Source organism: Electrophorus electricus, chromosome 5 (genome assembly GCF_013358815.1).
Source record: "Electrophorus electricus isolate fEleEle1 chromosome 5, fEleEle1.pri, whole genome shotgun sequence".
In the NCBI taxonomy this organism is placed as follows: Eukaryota; Metazoa; Chordata; class Actinopteri; order Gymnotiformes; family Gymnotidae; genus Electrophorus; species Electrophorus electricus.
In genome coordinates this window covers 21,594,595-21,613,783 of record NC_049539.1, presented here as the reverse complement: position 1 = coordinate 21,613,783, position 19,189 = coordinate 21,594,595, and the positions used below count along the sequence as shown (strand labels likewise).

The 19,189-nt window shown below is 39.8% G+C and overlaps 3 protein-coding genes across 6 annotated transcripts in view; 2 read left to right on the top strand and 1 right to left on the bottom strand.

Moving 5' to 3' along the window:
* LOC113569406 (NACHT, LRR and PYD domains-containing protein 12-like) overlaps window positions 1-19,189 on the bottom strand; it is a gene marked incomplete at its 3' end in the record, with an annotated part of 457,338 nt that overhangs the window by 269,742 nt on the left and 168,407 nt on the right. The gene's annotated exons all lie outside the window — the stretch shown is intronic.
* On the top strand, window positions 9,234-16,598 carry LOC118241371. 4 transcript variants are annotated; one of them, XR_004776021.1, is made up of 7 exons: window positions 9,234-9,575; window positions 11,288-11,350; window positions 12,333-12,620; window positions 12,871-13,161; window positions 13,662-14,175; window positions 15,207-15,269; window positions 15,353-15,369. XR_004776021.1 is itself a non-coding variant. In XM_035526233.1 (6 exons), exons 1-6 carry the CDS (start codon window positions 9,470-9,472, stop codon window positions 15,481-15,483), a joined length of 942 nt encoding a protein of 313 aa, XP_035382126.1. In that variant the 5' UTR covers window positions 9,234-9,469; the 3' UTR covers window positions 15,484-16,598. The 4 variants fall into 4 exon arrangements, 2 of the variants coding, with proteins under 2 accessions (XP_035382126.1, XP_035382127.1); XR_004776022.1 differs by lacking the exon at window positions 9,234-9,575 and adding an exon at window positions 9,613-9,742 and having other exon boundaries at window positions 15,353-15,368; XM_035526233.1 differs by lacking the exon at window positions 13,662-14,175 and having other exon boundaries at window positions 15,353-16,598.
* Window positions 17,506-19,189, top strand: part of LOC118241374 — a 328,035-nt gene continuing 326,351 nt past the window's right edge. The window contains exon 1 of the mRNA XM_035526250.1: window positions 17,506-17,665. The gene's annotated coding sequence lies outside the window, so the exon portion shown is untranslated. The remainder of the gene's footprint in view (window positions 17,666-19,189) is intronic.

The window sequence follows — 19,189 nt, the reverse complement described above, 5'->3', positions numbered from 1 at the left end:
TTTTATGTGCGCTTAATTGAAAACGTGGCAAAAGAAGAGCCTTTCTAAAGAATATACATAAAGCCCAAGAGAGAAAAAAAAATTATTTACATCAAAGTTGGAGGTGGATTCACGCTCCACACCCACTACGGTTGCCAGGAAGACCCATCGCGCTGTAAATACATAAAGCACATTCATCAAAATGACAACACTTGTGATACATTTCACAAACGTGCCGCAAATACACAAAGCAAATTCATCAAAATGACAACACAACCCAGTGCAAATTCAGGAAAACTTACGCAACTTCAGAAGTGCTGCAAATCCAGTCACAACACAATGGAAGTTTGCCACAACAACAGAATGGCTGTTTGCAGAGGACACGGGGAGGAGATGGACTTCTGAGATCAGCGCCAAGTCTTTTGGAAGTGAAAAGTAAGTTTTTCGGTTACCATGGTTTTATTATGATATACGTGATACAGAATGAAAGACCGACCTATTCGTGCATATTTATTTATGCTAGGCTGTAGGCAGCCTTAAAAATGATGATTAAAATCCAAAATACCTACAATTAGATTGTTATTTATTTCAAATCACATTTTGTATGCATGTAGCTATAAACATCACACTTCAGATAAGATAAGAACAAGATAGTTGACCAGCATGAGCAATAACCACACTGGTCAACCAGTATAATCAGATTTGACCAGTATGACCAGTATGATTCATGAAGGTTCAACACCTTTAACATTATTTGAATCTTTTGTTACAGGCATTGTCAATTGTTTACTTACTTCAGATCATTTGAAATTAAATGTATAGATTTTTTGTCTAATGATCATTCTTAAATTGGAAAAAACTGACAATGTTTAATGACCCGTTATGTCATGGGACTGATTGCTGAGTGACTTTAAATGAACTGCAGTGAACTGAAAATGAAATGAAATGCATATTTACCATATATTAGTACTAAAAAGATGTTTCCAAAACATCATATAGTCTAGAGAGCATGTATCTGACCACAATGGTCAAGCCTTTAATGGTAGCCCATGGACTAATGGGAGTGATGTATAGCTCCATTATTTTGTTCCTCTAATTAGTAAAAATATATCTTCATATATTTTTGCTGTTCATGTGCAAGTGCAGTAGATCAAATCCTGCTTGTGCAAGAGAAACATGGTGAGGTCCAAATGCACCAGCTAACTGACAAATTTATTATATGGAGGTTTGTTATTTTGTAGAGGTCCATTTAGTTTAAAGTATATTGATTGAAAAAAAAAAGTTTAATCTTTGGTGGCTATAACTTTCACCTGGTGCTGAATTTCACTCTTTGGACATTTATTCGTCCGGTTTGAAAGACTTATTTTTTTCTTTGTGTTTTTCCCTTTATCTCAACACAGATTTATATAGACATGTTTTACACTGTCGTGATCCTATACTTTAATGGCAATGCATTTTATACTTTAGCTAATTCTGTACAATGAAATTTAGGAGTATAGGTCTTACTTTGAGGACACTAGGCTAATTTGAAATTTGTCTGTATGTCATTTTCAGTAGGAATAACCTGCTTCTCAGGGAACATCAGCAGAGATGAGATGGCCAGTAGCAGAGGGGAGATTGATGAGACCTTCCCAGCACTACCTTGGGAGGGACCAGAGAGATCAGGCAAGAAAAAAAAAAAGATTATTTGGTCCAAAACAAACCATTCACCAACATGTTTACTGTTGCAGGTTTTTAATGAAAAAATATCAGATCAGTATTGATATTGGTTGACATTAAAACACAGGATGTTGACATTGGATTGGTACAGAAAAACTGGTATCATGCCATCGCTATCATTTACAGCTGTGTGATAACAGGCTGAAATCGTGAAGAGCTGATAATGTCCTCGGGCATCAGATTCAATGATGATGACACCTACTATTACAACGTCCTTCTAATGACCTACAAAGCACAACGGTCTTGCTCTACAGTACCTTAGCAAATTCATGAGAACAGGAGAGAATATACAGCAGTGCCATGAGTTCTATATGGCATCAAGTAAAATTGACTTTTTTGGGTATTAAAAGCAAAAAACAAAAAACAAACTCTATTCCTGATGCTACTCCATTATGTATGTATGTGTGTGTGTGTGTGTGTGTGTGTGTGTGTGCGGGTGCGCGTGCGTGTGTGCGTTTGTGCGTGTTTGTGTATAATACAACATTTAAGCTACCTTGGTCTTTCCTTGTGTTTCCCTTCCTTCTACTTTCACTTCTGTTTGCTGGTTTTCTCATCACTCTTTTACAGCTTTGTTGCCTAGCCAAAGCTGTTATAGTGGTCTGATGAGCTAAGTCACAATTATAGACAAACACAGTCTAACAATAATTAAAAACACACAAATTCACAGTTGTACTCATCATGTCTGTTAGTAAGCATATTGAGTAAACATCCACATTGTTGGCCAAAAAAGGTCAGTGAACACTTAGAACACTTAAAAATGTACAACCAGGGGCCTGTATCAGAAAGCAGGTTTAGTGAAAACTCAGTTAGTTGGCTTAGAGTTGAAACAAACTTGAGATTTTCTGTTTCACAAAGAGGGTTTGGCTGACTGGGCTCACTGCACAACACCGGGTATTTGCTATTTATTTGATGGGCTATTCATTTTTATCTGATGGATGAGCAGCCAAGACAAAATGATGCTGTACCTGTAATCCTTAATCAAAACCTGCACAAAGGAAAATGTTTTTAAGATCCAGATTTAAATAATTGCACATAATATGGAGCGGTCACCATTTATAGGATTTAAAAGTAAAAGATGTCCAAAACAGATGTCTGTCTTAGAAAAGCAATGTTAATCACCTCAAAAACGATGGACGTGCTAATAGCAGTTTTCCTGCACGCACTGCCTTTAGCAAAATGCATGCCAGCAGTTTGGACTTACTCATCCATGCAGTCTGTACTTCACATGTGGACCTGCTATCCAAATGCATCATTTTTTCTTTCTTTTTCAATTTTCATTTGATAAAGCTGTGATTGCATATGAGGTCAATTAAAACTAAACGTTTGTAATTTGCAGGACAACCTCGGCCAATGGAATGTTTGCTGTCTAACACTGAAGCTTGAATATCTGACAACAGTTTACCAGGCTTGAATATCTCTACAGTTAACCGGACATTGAGAGCGCTTCCAAACGCACACGGCCTTGACAGACACACACGCCTGCTCCCTGCTTTCATAGACCCAGTCAGTACAAACACAAGGAAATAAAGGTAGAGGCATATCGGAATAGCAGCAAATGAATAAGAACAACAGGTGTCTTTGTAACACATTTCAAGTAGAAACTAGCACTATGTAAATTATCATATGTCAGGTTTGTGTTGGTCAAGAGCATGTGCCATAATCGGTTTGTCCGTCTGCTTATGCTGTGGTATCTAGAATGTCTCACAGTCATTATAAAAATAAGTACCAGAATCCTTTATTGTTTTATTTGAAAGTATATGATCTGAAATAAATAATCTAATTGTAGGTATTTAGCTCGAAACTAAAGTTATATTATATAGAATGTCATTAGGTTGAATGGGGATGTAAAATAGTAGCTAGTGGGACCTCTGTGTTCCGTCCCACTCAATGATGCACACCAGGTTGTGGATAAAAGGGGTTTCCTTTTATTTTCCACACTATAACAAGTTCAGCAACCACATTTAATTTCACTGAGGGGTCAGCTAGCAAGCCCAAAGGAGGTATGTCTCGCTCTGCCATGCACCTCCCAGTAAATGTTACAACTTCTTACATAATAACAATATAATAAAATATATAAATTAAAAGAAGCTGTTGTCATATAGTGTAGTCATTTGATTATAAATAATGATCTCATAATAATCTTATCTACATATTCTTATACATTTACAGAGTAACATTCACTGATATACTCAAATTTCATATCATACATAGAAAACGTCCATCTCATCCATTGTAGTTTTTTTTTCCTGATCAATAATACAAAAAAAAAAAAAAGAACAGCACCCAGCGATGAACCTCAGTTATTTCAAGCTAACTATAAAACAGCTTAAGTCAGTGTTAGCTTGCAGCTAGAACACAAAATGTACAGATGAATGCATCTGAGTTAAAAATTAAACACAATGAAATCAAATTAAAATGACTCACCTGCAACAAGCTCAGCAATCACATTTAATTTTACTAAGTGGTCAGCTAGCCGGCCTATACAAAACAGGCTATTGTTAGAAAGAAACTCTGCACATGTAATTCACTTAGCTTCACATCTCACACTGCTTATAATTATAAGATAACGTATCCACCTTCGTAATAATGTGATGAAATCTGCCAACAATAGTGAGACTGAGCATATTAAATAATAAGACAAACTGATCACTTAGTCCACATATTTCTAAATGAGAAGAAAAGTTCTTACAAACAATATAAAGCACACAATTATATATGGGAAAACAGTTACATTTGTCATTAAGAGAAGCACTACTTTATAGATAGAAAGCACTACGTATTACACAAATGTCATAACTGTCATAACTAATATTAATAGTTCAACAGTCTTCCTCTGTCTATTATGCACACTGTACACATGTTAAATATCTGCCTTGCTGTTACAATGAAATGACTTCCGGCACCCTGAAAATTGTTTTACACACACGCAGCTGTAACAAGGTGGCCTGAGTACCAAGGGCAGGGAGCAGGATGCACAGACTCAATCGACATGGACGAACATTTATTACATACAACATAACAGCACTCACATATAACATGAACATGAATACGTTTAACAATAACGAGACTAATCTTGACATCCACAGGCTACACCAACAATGATCAACAATACTGTACACACTAACAAGGGTTTAAATACACAAACAAGATGAGCTACAGGTGTGTGCAGGCATGGCCATAAACATATACTCCCAAGTCACGTGGCGGGCCAAACCCTGTGACTCGCGGGAGGCGAACGTTCTGTGACAGCAGCCACACTCATACACACACAAGCATAGTGCAACTCTGTGTTTACGCATCAATGATTGAATGTGCAAGTGCATGTATATGCAAGTTTAAATGATTATGCACAAATGTAAGTAGTAGGCTATTTATGTGGAAATGTTTCATATGTACGTAAAAGTACAGTTTCCCTGATTTCTCTTTAAACAGGCCCTCATAGTTCAGCAGTAATGAGGCTAGTTAGATTTTGCTCAGAATTAAGTACACTTTGGAATGTTATATGTATCACAGTCTCCGGTGGTGAGCCATACATGGTTAATCAATCCAGGTTGCGGAACCTGTTAGAGTTGCTGCATTAATGACATATCTGTTTGCATTGTCAGTTGTTGCTATGGCAGCAATTAAATTAGGAAATTCAAAGAAAAACAACTCATCTCCACCCTTGGAACTTTAGAACCCCATATGTCCCGTGTCATAATGTCACACATGAGCGGAATCCCATGAACACCTTTACAGATCAGTCTGTGGAAAGACACTGAAGAGGACAGATCGAACAATGAGGCGTTTCTGGAGCTGGTGTGCTGGAGGTATCGATAATGAATATATTGATACAAAGGAGGTGGAATCCAGGAGAGACCTAATAAAGAAAACCAAAAGAGGAAAGCAGAAGTGGAATCTGAAAAAATTGAAGATAGAGTGGAAAAAACGTCCTACAGTTGGTATGGATATTTGATTATTTTTTCTGCTTTTTGGCCTTGCCTTTCTAAAAGGATTAATCTAAATCTCATGTATAAAAAAACACAGTAAACTAAATAATCTTTACAATAAGGGACAAAAACTGACTTATTGAAAATGCTTTTATCCTCTGATCAGCAGTGACTAAAACTCTCATTTAAAATATGCAATACCACTTAGTGCAGTATTAGTGCATTATTAATCTATTACAAGGTCCTAGGCTATGTAGTACATACAATATGTGTTCTATATATATCCAGAAGTAATGATACTTGCTCCGGCAGATTTGAAGATGGCCCATGAACGAACTGAAAGGACTGTGGCAGCATGTCTGAGTGAAGTGACTGATGGATATGACTTGTACAGATCAGCCAGGACCAAGCAGAGGCACTCTGTGACACCTGCTTCACCAGCCCTGAAAAGGGTCAACAAAGACACCAAACCAGGTGTGGATACAAAGCAGTCAGCCATCTTCCCTCTAGGGCCAAGAGAACATGAGTGGCTTGTGAAGTGTGCTGCAGGACAGCAGGATCAAATCTGCCAGCTTCTGCTCCAGGACATCAAGCTGGCAGAGAAGAGAAACTTCATTTCTGGCTTCACAGTACTTCACTGGGCTGCTAAACAAGGAAACAGTGAAATGGTGCGCAAGATCCTTCTTCTTTCACAGCAAGGTGGGCCAGGGGTTGACGTTAACATCAAGGGCTACGACGGCTACACCCCACTACACATGGCTGCTATTCACAGCCACGAATCAGTCCTGAGTGTTCTGGTGCGTGATTATGGTGCCAACTGCAACATACGTGACAACAGTGGCAAAAAGCCCTATCACTACTTAAACAAGGACGCCTCACCCAAGGTGAGAGAGATGCTCGGAGACCCTCACGCTGCGGATTACAAGCCCTCAGGCCATGAGCAGCACTTTTCCAATCCATCCAAAGGGCTCAGCACTTTGAGTAAACTATTTCAGTCCAAGCACAGAAAAATACTCAGATGCGGATCAAGATTCCACTCAGCCTTGAAGCAGCTTGACCAGCCTTGACCAAGATGAGGACAGGATAGACTATACATTAATTTCCAGAATGTTTCCATACAATGAACTTCCCAAACTAAATAGCATATCCTCAAATAAACATTTTCTGTAATTTGTCTTTCACTCCTGATTTTGAATCTGTGATCAAAACCTTAAGCTTTGAAATAAATCATTTACACATACATGTTTGAAATATTGCATAGTCATATCTGCCTTGAACCATTATCTGTTTTCTTTGAATATTCTCTAATGTTTTGTCTTTGAGTAATGAAATGTTTTTGAGGTCCTTCATCAGCTGTGCAAGCAAAGTGCTTCTGAATTAGTAGTAGGAGAAGCCAGATAATATATGAAAAATTAGTAGTGTGCTTTATATTGTTTGTAAGAACTCCTTTGTATTTATACTCCTTTGTATTTATAAATGTGCAGACTAAGTGCTCAGGTGAAATTAGTGTGATAAAAATTTGCTCTTGTGTTCCAGTTGTTTTGTTTCCCTCTTTCTGTTCTTTTAATACTATATCGAATTAATTTATGTTTTGTAAGGTAACTTGAGGTAAATGCCTGACACAATCAAAGCCTAAGACTGAGACAAAGAAGCTATAAATTTGCATGAACACATCTGTTGAGCCTTTCCTTCTTATGCCACCCCTGAGATCAGTAGTTAAAAACTGATTTCAGCAGAGAGTCATTTTAAACAGAAGTAACTACAAGTCTAGAACCTCTCATGAGAAGAATATTGTACTTAGAATAACATCTTATTTTATATGTTTGTCAGATACCCAGTTTGTTAGTCTGTCTAAACTCGATTCATTTGCTCTTCACTACTCAGTCAACTTAAGGTCATCTTCTTTTGGCATTGGTAGAATTTGGATTAGTTCTGTTTGGCCGACAGTAATCACCTGATTATATCACCTGATATAATGACCTAAATAACTGTTGCAGCTAAGATTAGTAAGCACAACATCCAAACAGTGTCACCTGAAGTCTAGGTTTACCATGCTCTGTATTGTGGCATTGACAGTATGCATAAGTGAACAGTACCATTAGGTGCACTAAGCCTAGTGGGTTAATTTGGCCTCCTGTTTCTCATATCACGTTGGAGTGTGAGGTTGGCTGACTGACTCTCTCCGACCGGTCACATCAATCCAAACTTTCACTTTCATTGCACATCTGCCATCATTAGGTGCTGCACCGGCCCACATGAAACCCATCCCGGGGAGTAGGTGCCATGCACAAAGTCATACACACCTGGTCATAATATTAACCCAGGTCTCAAAAACAGACATGATTTGATTGGTTATTAGATTACATCCAGGTTCTGATGATTCTAAACTTATAGGTAGTGGGAGAAAGTTAGCTAGTGTGTTTAATTGCATAGACAGTGAGGGAGGACAAAGTCTTTATTGTATTATAATGTCTCTGGTTAGGAGCAGAGCCGATGTACATGCATTTCATAATGTCTCATTATCTCATATAGTGATTTAAAATTATAATAATAGTGGTATTACTAACATGGTATACAAGATATTTGCTTTAGCAGATTTTTGTTGGACCCAGGAACGCTGCTTGGCACAGCGTGGTAAGTAGTGATGGCAAACGCACTGGCGCTTTCTTCCTAACTGTATCAAAAAAAGGTTCATTACTCGTAGCTTCATGACACTGTGCAAAATAGCGGCATCTGGTGGTCAAAACCTCAAAGTGCTTTGTGCATCTGGTTGGCAAGGGAGCTTTATTTATTTATTCATTTAGGTACTTAGTAAGTTAGTTAGTTGGTTGACTTGTGCGTACTACCTTGGTTCCTGGGTACCGGACAGCGGCACTCTGCCAATTTATTTCCAGCTTTTAAAACTGTTCCATCGCATTAAAAACATGACATTTGTTGTTTTAATAAAAGCAACCGATGAAACTAAATAGATTGTTGCGCATGTCTTCAAAATCTCATTGCTGATGTGGGTACATACATCCAGGCTTTGGCAGAATACTTTGATGGCTGAATAATGTGACGTATTCTATTACAATACATAAAACAGTAATATATTCATAATACATTTAGAATGCACCCAGAACACATCTTACTAAGTCACATTTAAGAGCAAAAATATTTAATATTTTATATTTTAAATTTAAGTTATAAATTGTGAACAGCTTATCATTTAACAGAACTGATATAATGCCTTCAATGTATAACTTTTTCTTTATTCTTGTTGCAATGTTCTTTTAAAATACTCTAACTTATTTGTTGGCAAAAGTTTGTGGTCACGTGATCATTGTAGCCCGACTCAGGTACGGACACAAATCCACGTGTAAGGACCATAAAAAGGGACGGAACTCCATATTGTTTACTGTGTATTTGTTTATTATTGTTGTACTGAGTGTTAAAAACTCTACTTCCCAGAACTCTTTTCGCGTTTCGCCGGTTTTCTTGCTGGCACGGCCAGTCTCTCACCAAGGCGAGCAATCAGATGGCTGCTAGGATTGAGCGACCTTGTCGCTGACCAATCAGTGATTAGGAGGCGGGACCAGACTGGGGCGTTTGAGCGAGCGAGAGAGAGAGCGCGGCAATTTTCCCCTGAAGTTCGGTTGTTGGAGACTTAATATACGCTGTATATAGGCCCACACTAACTTTTTCCCATTTTTTTTCTTTCAAGTCTAACGGTGTTTGTTAGCGTGAAAGTAGACATTGTCTGTGTGTTTCGGTTCTGTGAGGAGCTCCAGCTCCAGGCTGTATCGCTAAACTGGCTGCTTCTCAACGAAGAGGACTGAACTCTCCACGCTGCTGCTGTGTGGATGGACAAAGAGGACCAGAGTCTTAACAAAGATCATCGCATTTTGTGTGAGACGCGAGTAGGTGCTTGTGGGCGCTTCGGCTCATCTCCATATGAGTCATGGACTTGTGAGTATCGGAACAATCAGCCCCGTGTGTCTCAGACGCTTCTTTCTCCAAGTGGGCACCAACGCTTGTGAACATCCACTTGCTGTATTGACCAATTTTTATTGAGCGTTTATTTGCTAATTTCCGTGTTTATTCAATTAATTGTTTTGCAACTGAAGTCTCTGAGGGTAAGAGAAATATTAATATTGGTATTTTTTCGCGTTGAGTTTTTTTTTTCCACCGCTTGTGGTGACGTTAAAAGGTTTGAATCGGTTTTCGTTGTTTGTGATTTGCTTCGCGATTGCTTGCCTTTGTGCAGGGATATATGCTTTAAAAAAAAAATTAAAGTGTCATTTGGGGTATTTACTAATCTGTGAATCATTCGGGTCATTAATCACGAGGGGGTTTAAAAGGATTTATTACCATCAACGTAGTAGTTGTAGACACATTTCTGGATGTACCGCGCTAACTTACATTGCTCTATTTCAGGTTTACTACCATGTACATTTAAGACTGGTAACAGTGCATCCACTGGCGGACAGTTTCAGGTTTTCTGGCTCATCAAGTCTTTCATGAGCTGCATCAGATGGGAAAATGCAGGCCGATGGGTCCCCAGAACCTCATGTGTGTTAAGAGGTTGCAACCCGAGAAAGCAACGTATCACACGTGGGTGTAGTAGATCCGGTCCCACTGTGTCACGGAATGTCCCCGCCCCCCGCCCCCCCCCCCCCCCCGAGTCACGTGGTACAGCCTGCTGCGTGCAGGGGATTCACAGCCGTGCTTGTAACCACGCCCCCCGGGATTACACACACGTGCACAGGGTTTAATGTTGAATGTCTGTTTAAACTGTCAGTGTGCGCGGCCTGTAGCTCCTTCTCACTACGTTTGTGTTAATGTCGCTCTCTGAGCCGTAACGTTAGTTTGTGTAGTCATGTATTAATGTGTTCTTAGTTTAATGTTAAGTGTAGTTATGTTTATCGTTAGTGTTGTGTGAGTGCCACCTTTGTTGTATGTGTTTAATGTTAATAAATGTCCTGCCCTGCGCATTCGGGCCAGCAGCGTTACACAGACATGTAATTTATGCTGAGGTTTCTGCTCCTGTGTGAGTCTGTCATACACTCTAGAGGTCTTGTGGTAAAGTTGCTTTACATACATGACTGGAAAATTAGTCCCGTCTGATGAGTAGTTTAGTGTTGCCAGAAATATCAAACACAGCATGACTGCTTGGAATAAGGGAGCTGAACAGTGACACAACGTACTGGCAGGCAGGACTGTGATGTTCTGGACCCTGGACTAACCCCCTCTGGTAAAGGAGGATTACTGTGCTGCTGAGGTGTAGTGGGGTTTAGTCCTGTTTCTACTGTGGGATAGATGGTGCTTTAGTCCTGTTTCTAATATTGTTTAGTAGTTTACTCCTGTTTATTTTATAGCAGGTGCTGTAATCAGGGTACTGTAAATTATTGACTTTTTTCCTAATAGTGATCACTCTGCTCCTACCTGTACAGTACTGACTGGGTCCTCCTGTCTCCTCTGTACAGTACTGACTGGGCTCTCCTGTCTCCTCTGTACAGTACTGACTGGGCTCTCCTGTCTCCTCTGTACAGTACTGACTGGGCTCTCCTGTCTCCTCTGTACAGTACTGACTGGGCTCTCCTGTCTCCTCTGTACAGTACTGACTGGGCTCTCCTGTCTCCTCTGTACAGTACTGACTGGGTTCTCTTTTGTCTCCTCAGTCATGCTGTCCTGCAGCAGATGTCACTGTGTTTTGCTGTTACAGCTGCTGACAGTCATAGCTGGTAAGTGGTCAAAACAGGTTCTCTTAGGTCATCAGAATTTCATCTTTGATTTTGGTGTGTTAACTGAACTATTGAACTTGCTTGACCTTTATGTATTATTTAATCATCTTTATATTACATAAAATTGATAGTCAGCTGGCTAAGGTAGCATGTACATAGACAGTAATGTTTTATTAATAATGTCATAGTCCCTTCTTCAGAACACAGAGAAGGGCCAGGCTGCTATAGGCCTGCCCCCAGAGTCAAAATTATTTAATTTATGAATTTAATTGGACAGATTCCCTGTCATTTTGCTAATAGACTTGCATTTCAGAACCCTTTAATTAAAAGCTCACCAGAATGGTCATGTAGACACAGACATAGAAGACACAGATGTCCCTGCAGTCGTACTAATGAGCAGTATCAGTCAGTTCTGCTCTTACTTAGAAATGCATCTTTGAGTAACCAAGAATATTTAAGTAGATAAGTGAATGGGTTGATTATTTTTTGTTTTACTGTATTTATAGAGAGAGCACGATACCAGTTTTTCTCCACTGATCTGATACCGATGTCTTGCTTTTGAATGTCGCCTGATATCAATACCAATCTGATATTTTTTCATTAAAAGCTACTGTGGTTCAGCTGTGTAGGGAATTATTTAGTGTGGGATGTATTATATATGTATAATTATATATAGATACATATGCTGTATCATGGATAGATATGACAGATAAAATAAATAACATTCTAAATAATAAATATTGTTTACAAGTTGATATTTATTGCCTTGATATGTAATATTGGGTCATTTTCCTCTAAATAAATAACAGTCTAATATTTGGTTTAATTTGTTTGATTAGTTTCTTTTTATCTTTTAGAACCTGTTTGACAATCTGTTGAAGTTTTAGTTCAAATATTTGCAGAAATATAGAAACTTCTAAAGGGTTCACAAACTTTCAAGCACCACTGTAATGTTTTAAACTCTTTTCTTAATGTCTTCCAGGCTCTTTTCCTTCAGTAAAGGTGAATCTTCATGAGGCTGCTACTCTCCCCTGCACTCAGATGTGTTCTGGTCTGGTCACATGGACTTTATATCATAAACCACATGACATACTGGCTCAGTGTAACCAGACATCTTGCCAGTCAGAGGAGGGATTTCACATGTCCCATGATCAGTACCTGAAGGGAGATCTCTCCCTCACCATCACTGATGCTGATTACACTAAGAGGTCCTTGTACACCTGCGCCTGTAAAGGTCAAGAGCTCTGTGATGTGAGTCTACAGATAGAGGGTAAGTGTCCTCAATGGATTACCTAGTTATTGTTACTAAACCATTATTTATGTAGACAGAGAGAACTTTATTTATCTGAGGTAAATAAAGTAGAACATAGAATTGTAAACTTCAAATATCAGATATGTGGGGAAAAACAGAAGGAGCTTGTGTGTAATGTTTAAATGTTTATATCGGATTTGCAGTTCTGAGGTTACATGGTCAAATCAGTTGTATATTACATTGAAGTTTCTAATTGTTTTTTCCACAGCCTGTAATTCTTCAGTTCAGATTAAGCCTGGTGAACCTCTGGTGCTGGATTTGCTCATATCAGAGTCAGTTGAGGTGATTTATAACAGCACAGGTGCAGCTGCTCCCTCTAGTGGACAGATCTGCACAGTGGCTGGACATTCACTGAAGTGTAAACCTGAATACACTCGGAGAGTGTCGCTCATCTCTGCTGTGGAGCTGAGAGGAACCGCACCATCTGATAGTGGAGTTTACAGCATCAGAGACACTAAGCATGAAGAGATTATACAGACATACACAGTTACTGTGGAAGGTAAGTGTGGTTACTGTGATTTTAATGTTGCCTAGAATTACTATGTTGGGGAGGGGGTTGTGCATAGTATCAGTAACTATGTTTACATGCACATCAGTGGTTCAGTATTAGTTTGACTATGAATGCTAGGATCATGTAAACAGCGTGGACTGAGTGTCATAGTTTGAGGTCTTGGTCTTAGTTTAGGTCCTGTTTATCTAAGCATATCCCCAATAAAGCATGTGGACCCGGTTGATTTTCACTGGACTCTTTGTGGTGGATTCTCACATGGACACTCTTGGATCCAGCCACTGATGTTTTACGGCACTTGGTGCGATACCTGCTTAATCGTACCAAAACAATCATGAGTTATTGAGTGATGAGTCAGAAAAATTGAAGTGTTGGTATTTGAAGGTGTTACAACCCTGTTTGCATTATGGGTAGGGTTATTTGTTTTTGTTTACGTTTGTTACATCCTGTGGCTCGTCCCCTTCATGATGTTCCTCCTCCACCTGATCAAGTCTTCTGTCCTGTGCTGGAATTGTCCTGGGCTGCTGCCTCATTCTACCGCACGCATAAGGGGAAGCCCGGGAAGAAGCAACATGCTGCGATTCATATCCACTTTTGCTGTGGCTGCTTGTGTTTGTTCAGTCAGTGTCGTTTGCCGATTGTTGTGGTTTTGGGCCTCTGCTTGTTAAATCATTCTGACTTATTACTCCCCTTTTTCTGGTCGTGTTCACTGTTGTAAATATTATTCTGTGTATTGTAGTAGTCCTGTGTGAATCGTAGTTGGAAAGTTTGACACCTTTTTTATTTGCTCAGTTCTTTACTTCTGTTTGTTTGTTTTTGGGAGTAGGGAGGGTTATTGTACTTAATTTTGTTTGTGTTCAGTTGGGACAGTTGGTTGTTTTGGGCAGCAGGGCTTGATGGTTGGCATGTTTGCCCCTCAGCCTCTGAGTCCCTCTCTGGGTGGAGTTTCCCTGTTCTCCCTGAATCTGTGTAGGTTTCCTCTGGGGTCCTCCCAAAAACATGGAGGTGAGGATGACTGGATACTCTAAAATTGTATCAATGTGAGTTGTGCATGAATGTAGATAAAGATGTGTGTGTGTGTGTGTGTGTGTGTGTGTGTGTGTGTGTGTCCAGTGATGGTTGGTGTGTGTGTGTCTGTGTGTGTCTGTGTGTGTGTGTGTGTGTGTGTGTGTTCAGTGATGGTTGGTGCTCTGTGTGTGTGTGTGTGTGTGTGTTCAGTGATGGTTGGTGCTCTGTGTGTGTGTGTGTGTGTGTGTATATATGTGTGTGTGTGTGTGTGTGTGTGTGTGTGTGTGTGTGTGTGTGTTCAGTGATGGTTGGTGCTCTGTCTTGGTCTGAACCTCCTCCCCTTCTCCTACACCTGGTTCAGTCCCCCAGGAGTCTGTAGTTTCTGATAGAGAGAACGCTGTGTGTAAATTTGCTGCTGCTTCTCATCTGTCTGTGAGTGATTTGAGTGTTAAAGCTGATTTCTGCCTGCAAAGCATCCTTGAGTTTGAGAAAGGCACTAAATAAATGTAACCAACTAAAATAAAATAATAATTTTTATTTCTAGTGTGGCTTATGTTTTTTCGCCCTGAATATCACTGTTTACTGTAGTAATTATGATGTGTGTTAATATGACAGACTGGAGCTTCAGCAGTGATCATAGTTATGACGGAGCACAGGTGGTGATCAGGGTGGTGGTGGTGGTGGTTGTTGTTGTTGTTGTTGTTGTGTACCCCCCCTTTGTGTAGCTCATTCTCTCTACTGGTTCATTCACTTTGAACTCTGGGTATGTTTTTTATTCTACATTTACAACAATATCTCTCTACAAGATCCAGATTTGTTTTAGTTTGTTTCTAAACAGTTCTCCATCGCTATAATAGTTACTTCCTGATTGAATTTGATTGGATACTGATATGGAGGTGGGAGGTGCTGATCTCACCAGAGAGCACACACAAATCTGTAGAAGTGGTTACTATGGTAACTGCTGAAACATTATGCGTATCCACTTGTTAAGATCTTGTGCAGTGATGCTGTTGTGATCTTTTTGTCAGGAACTGGAGCTGAACTGCCCCTGTCCCACAATCCCTCTCGATCCCATCACAGTGACCACTCTGGTATATACACATATGATTATAACTCTGTACTGTTTAAAGAGTTGTTCATAATTTCTGACCATTTTTATGTCTGTCTGTTGCAGACGTCCAGCCATGTCCAGATCAGAGCTCCACAGTGACGGTGTTGACGGTGCTCCTGGCTCTGACGGGGGCGGGGCTTGTGGCAGCAGTGCTGGTGATTGTGCAGCTGAGGAAAAAAATTCAGGAACTCTAGAAAGGAAGTACAGTGAATGGAACAGTAACCATGACAACAGAGGAGTTAATATGAATGGACTAAACCACTCAGTTGAAGAGCAGAGGTGATCTCCCAATAATAACCATGAGGAAGTCTGAGAGATGATAAATGATTTGCCTGTGTTATACACACACACACAAACGTATCCACACTGCCTTTCTCTGTCCCATTCAGGGGACAAAGACCAGTGTATGGAAACAGACCTCCTTCATGTCATTTGGTTTTGAGCAAGGTTGACAGACCCTGTGGTGTCTACTGTTTTACCAGCTGGCTATTATTAAATGCAGCTGCTAGTTACCAGTGTCTGTAATCTGGCTCATGACAAGATCACTAAAGTTAGATCTGAGAAACATTGAAGGAAGATGAATCAACAGTCATTAAGTAACTAGAAAGTAAAGAGTGTATACAAACTGAGTTGTATTTCTATCAGTATAATTTTCTTTATGAAGTGCAGATATGTACTTAACTATGTTTATTGTATGAGTAATAAGATGAACATTTGATGAAGGGATTAATGAAAGGAGAAGAGAGGAGGACTAAACAGATGAATGCTGTTGGTATAATATGCAGTTTGGTGCTTGAGGTCCACTGTTGAGTTTCTCTGCCAAGCCTGGTGGCTGTAGCCAGGGAGATAAAATATCAGTGGATTTCTGAGCAATGATGGAGGGATGAAAAATTATAGAAGGATTGCATACATGAGTGTGATTAAAATTAATGAAAGCATGGAAGGGGTTGATAAACAAATGTTGTCAGTACAAAATGCAATTTGCTGCCAGGAGTTGCTTAATGTTTGTCTTTACAAAATTAATTTTTCATTCCTCTGTTTGTACTACTTTGAGCCAAAGATGTTTTAAAGTTTTGCTCAGAAATATTAATGAGGTGTTTATTCTCTGTGCCTCTGTAAATCCATACACTTCCCTTGCAGTGCCTTATGGGTAAAGACCTGCCATGTGTTTATCTCAGAGATATAAGATGTAATGCTGTTTATTTTGAAATACAAGAAGAAATCATGATTTATGGAACTTTTTGTCTAGATTTATTACTGTATTTTGATACCTGATGCATTGTTACCAGAATATAATCTTTTACATACATCTATGGTCTGTTTATCTTGAAGCTGTCAATTACAGTCTGATTTGATATTTTGAATAAGGAAATGTTACAAGTCTCAGTTTGAATACAATTCATTACACTAACAACAGACACAAAATGAATACTTTGCTATGATGTGTGAGGTGTTTTAAGTGTTTGATAATTTGGGGGTGTCTGGAAATTATACATGTGAAATAATTATTTCTTGACAAGTTTTAGCAAGTAAAAACAACACACTGAAAGAAAAAAAAAAGATCTGTGGATTTATGTTAGAGGACCAACTGGATAAATATGTAATGTTGCTTTAAAAATGTATTGATTTAAAACTCAGTATTTCAGAACCAAGGAAGTGATAAATGTTGCTCAGATTTTACTGTAGATTTTCCTCAGGATTTATTGTTAAGTATTAATGTGTCTATTTAAACCCCTGTCCGTGTGTCCCTGTGTTGGTCATTGTCGCTATGTGTGTTAACTCCTGGCTCTGTAGCAGTAACGTTGGTTTGTGTAGTTCCCGTTAATGTGTATATGTCCTCGTTTAATGTTTAGTCATATTTACTGTAAGTGTTATGAGTGTTGAGTGCCACCTGTGTCATATATGTTTTATGTTAATAAACGTGTTTCACCGACAAGGAAGTCTGCGTCCTGCCCCGTGACCTGCGGCACTCGGGCCAGCTTCGTTACAGAATGACCAACCACCACAGGACACCTACTTCCCCATCACGAAATAGACTTGCTAGTGGACGGTGCTTAGGCATGTCCCAACCTGCAGCCTGGATCCCAGGAGATTGGGGAGAGTACCGTGACCTGTAACGAAGCTGAGAGGAGACGCGAGTAGGTGCTTGTTGTGGCGCTTCGGCTCCTCTCCATATGAGTCATGGACTTGTGAGTATCGGAACAACCAGCCCCGTGCGTCTCAGACGCTTCATTCTCCACTTCTGCACCAACGAGTTAACAAACGTTTGTGAACATCCACGTACAATATTGTTGTATTGACCCATTTTTATTGAGCATTTATTTGCTAATTTCCGTGTTTATTCAGTTGATTGATTTGCAACTGAAGCCTCTGAGGGTAAGAGAAATATTAATATTGGTATTTTTTTCGCGTTGAATTTTGTTTTTTCCGCCACGTGGGTACGTTAATAGGTGACTGCATTAATCGCTCATACTTATGTTAAATGGATTTTCGTTGTTTGTGATTTGCTTCTGTTATTTCGCGATTGCTTTCCTTTGTGCAGGGAAATATGCTTTTAAAAAAATTAGTGTCATTTTGGGTATTTACTAACCTGTGAATCATTCGGGTCCTTAATCACGAGGGGGTTTAAAAATGATTTATTACTATCAGCATAGTAGTAGACACATTTCTGGAGGCACCGCGCTGACTTACATTGATCTATTTCAGGTTTACTACCATGTTTGTCATGTACATTTAAGGCTGGTAACTGCATCCACTGGCGGACAGTTTCAGGTTTTCTGGCTCATCAAGTCTTTCATGAGCTGCATCAGATGGGAAACTGCAGGCCGATAACCACAGAACCGGGGTTCAAAATCTCATGTGTGTTAAGAATTTGCAACCCGCGAAAGCAACGTATCACACGTGGGTGTAGTAGTGAGCCGGTAACAGATCCAGATCCAATATGTAAATCCAGTCCCACTGTCACGCCCCCCACGAGTCACGTGGTACAGCCTGCTGCGTGCAGGGGATTCACAGCCGTGCTTGTAACCACGCCCCCCGGGATTACGCACACGTGCACAGGGTTTAATGTTGAATGTCTGTTTAAACTGTCAGTGTGCGCGGCCTGTAGCTCCTTCTCACTACGTTTGTGTTAATGTCGCTCTCTGAGCCGTAACGTTAGTTTGTGTAGTCACGTGTTAATGTGTTCTTAGTTTAATGTTAAGTGTCTCATGTTTATCGTTAGTGTTGTGTGAGTGCCACCTTTGTTGTATGTGTTTAATGTTAATAAATGTCCTGCCCTGCGCATTCGGGCCAGCAGCGTTACACAGACATGTCTGTAATTTATGCTGAGGTTTCTGCTCCTGTGTGCGAGTCTGTCATACACTCTAGAGGTCTTGTGGTAAAGTTGCTTTACATACATGACTGGAAAATGAGTCACGTTTGATTAGTAGTTTAGTGTTGCCAGAAATATCAAACACAGCATGACTGCTGGGAATAAGGGAGCTGAACAGTGACACAACGTACAGGCAGGCAGGACTGTGATGTTCTGGACCCTGGACTAACCCCCTCTGGTAAAGGAGGATTACTGTGCTGCTGATGTGTAGTGGGGTTTAGTCCTGTTTCTACTGTGGGATAGATGGTGCTTTAGTCCTGTTTCTAATATTGTTTAGTAGTTTAGTCCTGTTTCTTTTATGGCAGGTGGTATAATTACGTTAATGTAAATGACTGACTGACTTTTTTTTCCTAGTAGTGAACACCGTGAGATTTACTCAGCTGCTCCTACCTGTAGAGTACTGACTGGGTTCTCCTGTCTCCTCTGTACAGTACTGACTGGGTCCTCCTGTCTCCTCTGTACAGTACTGACTGGGTTCTCTTGTCTCCTCTGTACAGTACTGACTGGGTTCTCCTGTCTCCTCTGTA